The 8,608-nt window shown below is 34.8% G+C and overlaps 1 protein-coding gene across 1 annotated transcript; it reads right to left on the reverse strand.

The window, feature by feature from the left end:
- Nucleotides 1–4,479: 4,479 nt before the first annotated feature.
- On the reverse strand, nucleotides 4,480–7,862 carry LOC111285344 (CBL-interacting serine/threonine-protein kinase 21-like). Its single transcript, XM_022874750.2, has 15 exons — nucleotides 7,348–7,862; nucleotides 7,177–7,239; nucleotides 7,027–7,098; nucleotides 6,825–6,932; nucleotides 6,658–6,729; nucleotides 6,502–6,555; nucleotides 6,192–6,317; nucleotides 6,023–6,112; nucleotides 5,820–5,945; nucleotides 5,648–5,755; nucleotides 5,438–5,557; nucleotides 5,292–5,357; nucleotides 5,143–5,217; nucleotides 4,954–5,063; nucleotides 4,480–4,876 (listed from the first exon to the last, which is right to left on the reverse strand). The coding sequence occupies exons 1-15, from the start codon at nucleotides 7,507–7,509 to the stop codon at nucleotides 4,819–4,821; spliced, it is 1,410 nt and encodes a 469-aa protein (XP_022730485.2). The 5' UTR covers nucleotides 7,510–7,862; the 3' UTR covers nucleotides 4,480–4,818.
- Between the last annotated feature and the right edge of the window lie 746 nt (nucleotides 7,863–8,608).

Below are 8,608 nucleotides of genomic sequence, written 5' to 3' on the forward strand. Positions count from 1 at the left end.
GAGATCAAAATTTGATTATGAAGCATCTGAGTAATTCTATCATACCCATTTTGGGATAACTGAACTCCTTTTTTCTCTTGCTATTAAGGTTAAAGCGCAACATCAATCATATATGTTATTGGTGAGCCAAAACTACCTTAAAAATATGGACAAATATTTCGTAAATGTCCTTATTGTCCATACTTATAGCAAGACCGTGGGTAGCCTCTAACATTTCCACATCCTCTACCTCATCTACCACATCTCTACGTGATGCTTGCCTTTCATGTTGCAGGACTACAAATACTACCATGTTTACTTGTGGAGAATCATGTTGGGTGACCTTGCTCAGGCACTTATAAGCATCTAATAATGAAAGTAGATCTCTACTTGCTAACATCTAAGTACTAACACTAGCGTACTTTTTCCTCAAACTTGCTAAGAAAAACACTACAGCTAAAGCCTCTCATTGCTTCTGATTAGTTTTCAAATTGGTAGACAAAGGCATAAATTCATTAAACTCGTCATATACTTTCTTAAACGCAACAAAATATTCCCTCAGGCTCCTATCAGATTGCTCCATTCTAATCCATACCCTAGTAACATCTAAGATCTTTTGTCAATTCTCAAATTTTGCATAAACAATTTTTAAAGCATCTTAAAGTTCCTTACTTGTGAAGTATTGATTGAACATCACCTTGACTCATTGTTCCATCAAGTTAAACAATTGTCCAAGTACTCGATTATCCTCTTACTCACACATTGCGTACTTTGAACTTTCTTTTGCTCACTTGTCAAAAACCGAGCCTTTTCAAGACCTCACAAGGTTACCAACACAATCTTGCTCCATGACAAGTAGTTGGAGCCATCAAATTTCTCATTCGACCACTATGAGCTTGTGATAATCTCCTGAGTTATTACCTTTGATGCGGTTGCTTCTTCCTTGGCCATGGCTACAAAACCTTTTTCCTTAAGAACACAACTGGTAATCCATCAATTGTGTAACACAATCCTAAATTGATAACCAGGAACTTCATCCCTAGTTCTGCAGCCACACTCTACATTGAAAGGAACTTGTCTTCCTTAATTTATATTTCACAAAGAGGTTGTATCCCCTTCTTGCCACCTTTGAGAATAAGGAGGCAGCCACCTTTCAACAAAAAAGGGACTGCTGAAGAGAAAGGAAAAGCTTTAAGTACGCAGCTTTAGGGCTGCGAGATCAAAGTCTATAGTAACGATGGTTTAGGTGACAACACAAGGGCTATAGTAGATGGGTTTGGGGAAAGAGAGAGAGAGAGAGAAGGGGGCGGCAGCGGCTAAAGTTATGCTGCTAGTTCTGATACCATGTTAGAATTAAGGTTTAAGAGAATGACTTGCTAATCCCTTGAATTAGCCTTTCATTATATAAACAATACTAAGGAAAGAGAATTAATTACAAATTACATATTAATACTCCCAATTAATCCCTCCTATATTATTTCTCATGAAATATTTTCATAATATTTCAATTCACACACATGCATGCACTAACAGACCTTTAGTCAAGGATGTATTTCTTGTCTTGGTGGGTTCTTGATGATCTTTCTCCATCTAAGAGGCTTTGTAATTCATTTAACTAGATTCCCTATAAGTTTTGAGTTTCAAGGTGGCTTTTCTTTTCTGATTAAGGTTACATGACAAAAATCAAATCTACATCAAGGTAAGCAACTCTTCAATTCTTCTTTTTTTTTTTTTGCCTGTTATTTTTCATCTTTATGTAAGATTCTTATAAAAATTAATACATCAATATGCAGTCCTTTTTTTTTTTTTTTTTTTTTTTTTTTCATTTGCGTCTCCTCTTAAATGGTAACTTCTGTTTGTTTCTTTTATATTAGAAAATGTGCAGTTATATGAACATCTTTACTGCACATAATTTGTGTTATATTTTATATGCAGCCTCTTCACTGCTAGTAATTAGAAGTATCTGTATACCGAGCCTTGTTCAGTTCTCGGTTTTCAAATTTTTTTTCCCGCTTTCCTTGCTTTGTGTATTTGTGTGTGTATCTTGAATCAGATAGGAGAACTGGTTTGAGGAAGGAAGTGCAGAGATCTTTCAGTCAGTAGTGCTTATGTGTAACTTGCTAGCTGAAGACCATAAAAGACAAGATAGTTTCTTTGAAAGTATTCTAGTTTTTGGTATCTAAATATCCATATTGGACAAATGCACAACATGCAAGTCCAGCATGGTGGTTGCTTTGGCAAAGGGTAGCCTGTGATCAAAATTGAGATCAGAAGAATGGAAGGAGTAGCCAGCTTCTTAGGTCAAGAAGGAGCTTCTGTCCTGGATGATAGATAGAAAGAGAATTGGTAGTTCTAATTTAACAGAGTGAAGCATGTCCTGGAAAATTCCTGTAAGACGAGGTGCAACTGCATTTGCAGGTCCACTTTATTGTAGGATATTGTAACCTTACACTGGTCTGGGAAAAATTATGAACCAAGCAAGTCAAGTGGTTTTCTTTTTTTTTTTTCGAAAGTAACAATTTGAAAAAGCTATAATGCTGCCAAATACCAAGGACATTGTTTAAACTTGAATGAAATTATAGTTGGTTCAACCTTAAAACGAAGCTCTATGCATAGCTTGTCTTTGCTTTGTTGATTGAAAATTGTCTCTTTGTGGCTTTTCCAGTTGTCCGGTCCTTTTTGTCTGTTTTTTCTCCTCTATTTTCTTTTTCGGTGTTCAGTTCTGTGCAAATGTTCTTGCGCCCATGTTACATGTGCGTGCAGTGGAGTTTTTCTTCTAACGACGTCAAGGGTTGAATATTTTTTATTTTCATGTCCCATTTTTTAAATTATATCTATTCATATATTTATAATAAATGAGAATTTTAAATTTATAAAAAAAAATATTTTTTAATTTTTATTTTACACATTTAAGTAATTTTTTTATAAATATAAATATATTAATTCTAATAAATTTAAAATAAAATTTATATTATTAAATATATAAAATATATAAAATACAAATACAAGGCAAATGTTATATTATCTTATCTTATACTCATACTCAATAAAAAATTTAAAACTATATCCATCCCCCTAATTATCTTCAAAATTTAATACCCTCCTATCCCACTTAGGGTAAAAATTCGAGTTCCCCATTGCTATTCTTTTCTATATACTTCATCTGTACTACAGTTGCCAGCATTGACTCTTTAGTTTTTCTTTTTTAATTTTTTATCTTATTAAAAAGGAAACATGTAATGCAATTAGCTTAAAAGATCAGTTTGTCATTCCTAATCTTTCTGATATCTTCGAGTCTGGTCATACATAAGTAATTGTGCATATGACTGAGTGAACTGAAAGCTTTCTGTTGAATCTCTATAGGCTCTTTTTCTTCATAAGTGGAGACTTGTATGTTTAGACTATCAGTGCAACAAATGTACAAATCAGAACTGGAGTTATATTCTAGCCAATCATATACCACAACTTGTGTATGATATAAAATGTAGAATAATAATTAAGGTTTTGGATGATGTTAATGCGGAATTCCTTTTTTTGTGCATCAAACAGAGTCAGTTAACAGTTTAAGTACGATATAAAATGTAAGCAACACATTTTAATTTTCAGCCTACAGATATCAAAGTTGGTCAAAATTCTATCGAATTAGGATTTAAATCTAAATAGCTTGTTGGTAGAGCATACTTGATGCAGTTTAAAATTTATGTATGAGGATATATTATTCCTTGAAGTTAAGAAAAATGTAGTCGCATTGATTCTATTTCAGTATATCCGATTTTTAGTAGTTTCTTTAGCCGTTTTCTTTAGAAAGCTCCATTTTGTATCCAAAAATTGGTAGTTTAATTTTGTGTTGAATTCCAGTATGCACAAGTTTGCATGCTTCTGACTAGGTGGAGTATTTAGGACACCTCATACTTACTTAGGCACATCAAACTGATTATTTTTTACCAGTCAATTGAACCTCAAAGTGATTGCAGGCTTGAATTTTGCAAGTTCAGGTAAAAGCATTCATGAATCAGTTCGAATATCGGAGAGACTTAATTGATGTCCATTGTGTTATGTTTTGCATTACAATACCAAAGTTGCATTAATTAGATCATGCTCATCGAATCTCCTTTCCTCACATTACCCCTCATTGGTCTTGCAGTATTCACCGTGTTGGTTTCATGTCTTAGACAACTAACCTCTTGGTTTTGAATTTAGGTAAATCTTGAGATCTGATTTGGTATATCAAAGAACTCGGTCAATAGCTGTTATTGAGGTGAGTGACTGTAGAGAAATCAGTGAACAAAGAGAAAATGAGTTTTCGAGAAGGGAGAGGGGACTTGAGAGGTGGGGGGAATCTAGAGATTGGAGGGTTAAAGATGTGGTCCGGAACTCTTTTCACTTTGAATGACGATTAAATGAGGGCTTTAGACAGCATAGAATAAGTTCAATCGTGTTGAGTATGAGAATGGCGTTTTCAGGAGAGATAATGTCTTACATATAGGGAAATTTGAGCGGTTGAGAAACTCCTTTGTGTTATTAACTTTTTAAACTAAAAAATTGATAAAAAAAACAAAAAAAAGGCAACCTCTGACATACATCTTGGATCGATATGGTGCAGTGTTAAATTTAAGAGAGAAGAGAAAGTAAAAGGATACAAACTTCACATGTAACATGAAAATAGCTGTGCAAATGATGTTGCTAGGACTTTTTTTTGAGTGAAGAATGATGCCCAGTGGCAATAATTTTGTCCTGCACTTGAAATAGATTGTGTGTTGATATGCCTCTGGTCTTCCTGGGGAATTGCTCATGATGCTGGAAAGAAGAAAGTTAAGACTAAAATAATTAAGCCGATCTTCATGTGGAGAAATAGCCTCCTGGGTCTTTATTTTCTTTCTCTTTGTCTTCTTTGGAGCTGCATGATTGAAAAAAATAGTGAGCCTGCAGCTTCAACCTACAAAATATCACACTGGCAATCTATGTTAAATTTACCATTCATTCATTATAATACTATTGCTATTGGTGTCGGCTGTGTCGAACTCCTGAATTTGTGATGAAATATCTGATTTCTCTATCAACAGACTTGATAAACTCTTGCAGAACTGCTCGTCATCATATATAGGCTTAGAAGATAATCATTATTCAGCAAAGATAATATACTTAAAGAACTGATTATTATACCTCTTTGTAAACTGTTAGTTCTCCTGCAGATTTTGATATTTCTACAACGCAATTTGTGGGAGCAACCTCAATTACCTGACATTGATACATAAAGTGGTGAGACTTTCTGATATTTTGTCTTCTATGAAGAGCATCTTGCAATTAATTACCTCAGCTGATAGGTCATAAGATGATCTACAACATCTAATCATCTTCTGCTTTGGATGAATTTTCATCTGAGAAGATGAAAAAGAATAAAAAGTTGGATACAAAATTAGTCACTTGTCAAAGAATTAGGAACATGAGCGGTTTGTACCTTGAAATTATTCATCCTTTCAACTGACAGACTCACATCCATAGCAGCAGCTTCTATTTTCTTTATGGTTTCATTAACTGTATGCTTGGATCCAATCCTTGTCCTCTGCCTTTTGTCATCCTATGTAAGAAGAAAGTGGTTTACTTAATTTGGGAATGAACTAAGGATGCTCATCTGATGTAAATTCTGGTTTTGATTTAACAGACTTGCCTGTCCTTCAAAAAGACCTGATAAATCCAGATCATGTGACATTGCTATCAATTGAAATGCATTTATGAAATTCGACGATTTGTGTGTATTCATCTCTGCATTGTGTTCCTGTATGGTATTTCAGACGGTTAGTTGTAGCTATGAAACTCTTAGTACTAATTTGAGTATTTACCTCAACTGTATCGAATGCAGTGCTAACATCATCCAAGTATATTTTCTCATCATATTCATAGCCGCATGAAGGTATATAATCTGTTTGAAACCATGCATCTTCAATGATTTCTGGAATTGTTATCCTCTGTAGTAATATAAGGAGAAATTATTCATCTGTTTTTAACTCGGAAAACTCTCTCATAGACTGTCTTGGAGTTATACCTTTTTGGGATTTGGATCAAGCATTTGAGCAATCAGCTGCCTCTGACATTCTGTAAACCATGGTGGACATGTGTATTGTGCTCCAGATATCTTCACAGAAGTGGAAGCATCAGTGTAGGTTAACTTATTGTACAAGATGCAGGTTATGTTCCTATTTGCAAATGCATACCTTACTGTATAAAACCACAAGATTGCGATCATCAAATGGTAAATAGCCAGCAAGTAGCTCAAAAAGGATGACACCACAAGACCAAATATCCGCAGCTGCCCCATTGTAGCCCTTATTTTCAAGCAGCTGTTCACCAAACGATGAATCATCAGCCTAATCAGGCAAAGTTGCTTTTTAAAGAACAGTTAGCTGTTCTGTATTTCTATATAATCTTTTGGTTCTTCCTTTATTTTCAAAAGTGTTTTGTCCTGTTTTGGACCATTGAATTTGGACAGTTTACAACAACTGAACGGGAAGAGATGTCTCTTACCTCAGGTCCTACATAGCACGGAGAGCCGCACGCTGTAGTTAGCATATCTCCAGGCTGTAATTTGTCAGAATTTTTACCCAAATTTCCATGAGAACTGTTTGGAATTAATTAGAACAAATGAAAAATTATCTAAGAAAATGGCAAGGCTGTGTCTACCTTCCTCAAAGCGCTCAGTCCAAAATCAGTTACTTTGAGGTTTCCCTTACTGTCCAAAAGCAAGTTCTCTGGCTGTACAGAAAATATTAACACCAATCTTAATTAGTTTAAATGACTTGTCAGTGTGCATCGGTGATGACAGAGAAAAACTGGCATGTTACGCGTACCTTTAAATCTCTGTGATAGACTCCTTTTCTGTGGCAATGGTCTACTGCATCTATTAATTGCTGGAAAAGTTTTCTTGCCTGTGGTTCACTTAGTTTTTTGGCATAAGACTGGATAGAAAGGGCAAAGAGGATTAGAAATGTAGATTGAAAAGCTGTACATCAAAATTTTATTGAATCCCTGGTGCGGTCTGATAAGCCTCACCAACTTGTCTGAAAGTTGTCCTCCTGCGATGTATTCCATTATTATGTATATCTTCGTCTTTGAGCCAATAACCTGCAGCCAGGGTTCATCTCTACAATGAGGTTACAAAAATTGGTGCCAGTTGACCAATCCTGAAATACTAAAACACACCTCTTGTATTCTTACAACATTGGGGTGATGGAGAAGCTTCATTGTTCTTATCTCTCGTTGTACCTGAAATTTGAGTGTTGATTTGTCAGCCATAACAAACTTTTTTTTTTTTGGTAAGAAACCAAGACATGGATAAGAAGACATAAAACAAAGCAAGGATTGGAAATTCGCCTGATGCTTGAGATTGCTTTCCATGACCATGGCCTTATCAATAATCTTGATGGCAACATGATGACCGGTGATGGTGTCTACAGCCAGCTTGACCTTGGCAAAGGAACCTTCTCCAATCGTTCTCCCTAGCTGATACTTCCCTATAGTTGTTGCAAACCCCATTTTATATATTTATATATATATATATATATATATTTCAAAACCAAAGTCTATCTAATCTTCTTCTCCTGTATTCCTCAAGAAAAACAATCTAATCCAATCCTTGTCCTGCGTTTCAGGTAGAAACAACCACTTCCTCATAAACTCCTTGTAGATGTTCCTTGCATCCTCCGTCCTCCAAATCTGTTTTAAAAACAGATCCGATTCGACTTATGTTGGAAGATAACTCATGCTTCTTCCAGGCAACTGCCATGTCTATGGCTCTAAGGCGTTCTTAAAAAGACTGATAATAAGAGGTTCCATAATTTTTAAAATGTGATAAAATTGTCGTGAATCTTTGAAGTCATTGAAGACTAATTGTCTTTGCATGGAAGGAAAGATGACTCGGGTGGCTATTTGGGCTAGTTGGTGAGAGTGAAGTGGCATGTTTTGAATGGAAGGTCGCCATTTTTTTCAGCGGGCTTTCATTTTCTCATCTTTAGTGCCAACTTGTCCTTGGATAAGTCAGCCAAATATTTGATGCTACGTGGAGTTTAATAAGAGCCCACCTAATTCTATGTTTTCTATCTGTGTGAACTCTGAAACTAAGATATCCATAGATTTTGGAGGATTGATCCCATAACCATTTTGACGATTTCTTTTCTTTTCTTCCCCCTCCCCCCAAAGACTATCATTATACTTGCTCAATTAAATTCAATCCTAAAATATTTAGTGGAAATGTTCATGGGTTAAGATGGATTAAGCTCAACTAATATTTTAAAAATCTTATTCAAGATTCAGTTTGGTTTACGGAGTTCAATAGATATAAAAATTCAAAAAAAATTTATTAAATTGTTAAAAAATGTTAATATTTTATATTTTAAAATATATTTGAAATTAAAATTAAACAAAATAATTTTTATTAATAATTTAATGCCTAGGGTAGGGTTCAGCGCGTAAATCTCTGTTCAAGGCTTCACTTGTGGACATGTATTCCCAGCCTTTTTTTTTTTTTTTTGTGTTAAGAATAGATTAATTGTGAAGCAATTGGCAATGTGAACGATCCCCTCGCAAGAAAAAAAGAGAATAATTAACAGTCTCGTACTCTCGTTTTCGATCCGAT

This window comes from Durio zibethinus, chromosome 6 (assembly GCF_047325235.1).
Source record: "Durio zibethinus cultivar Kanyao isolate XHJ-2024 chromosome 6, ASM4732523v1, whole genome shotgun sequence".
NCBI lineage: Eukaryota > Viridiplantae > Streptophyta > Magnoliopsida > Malvales > Malvaceae > Durio > Durio zibethinus.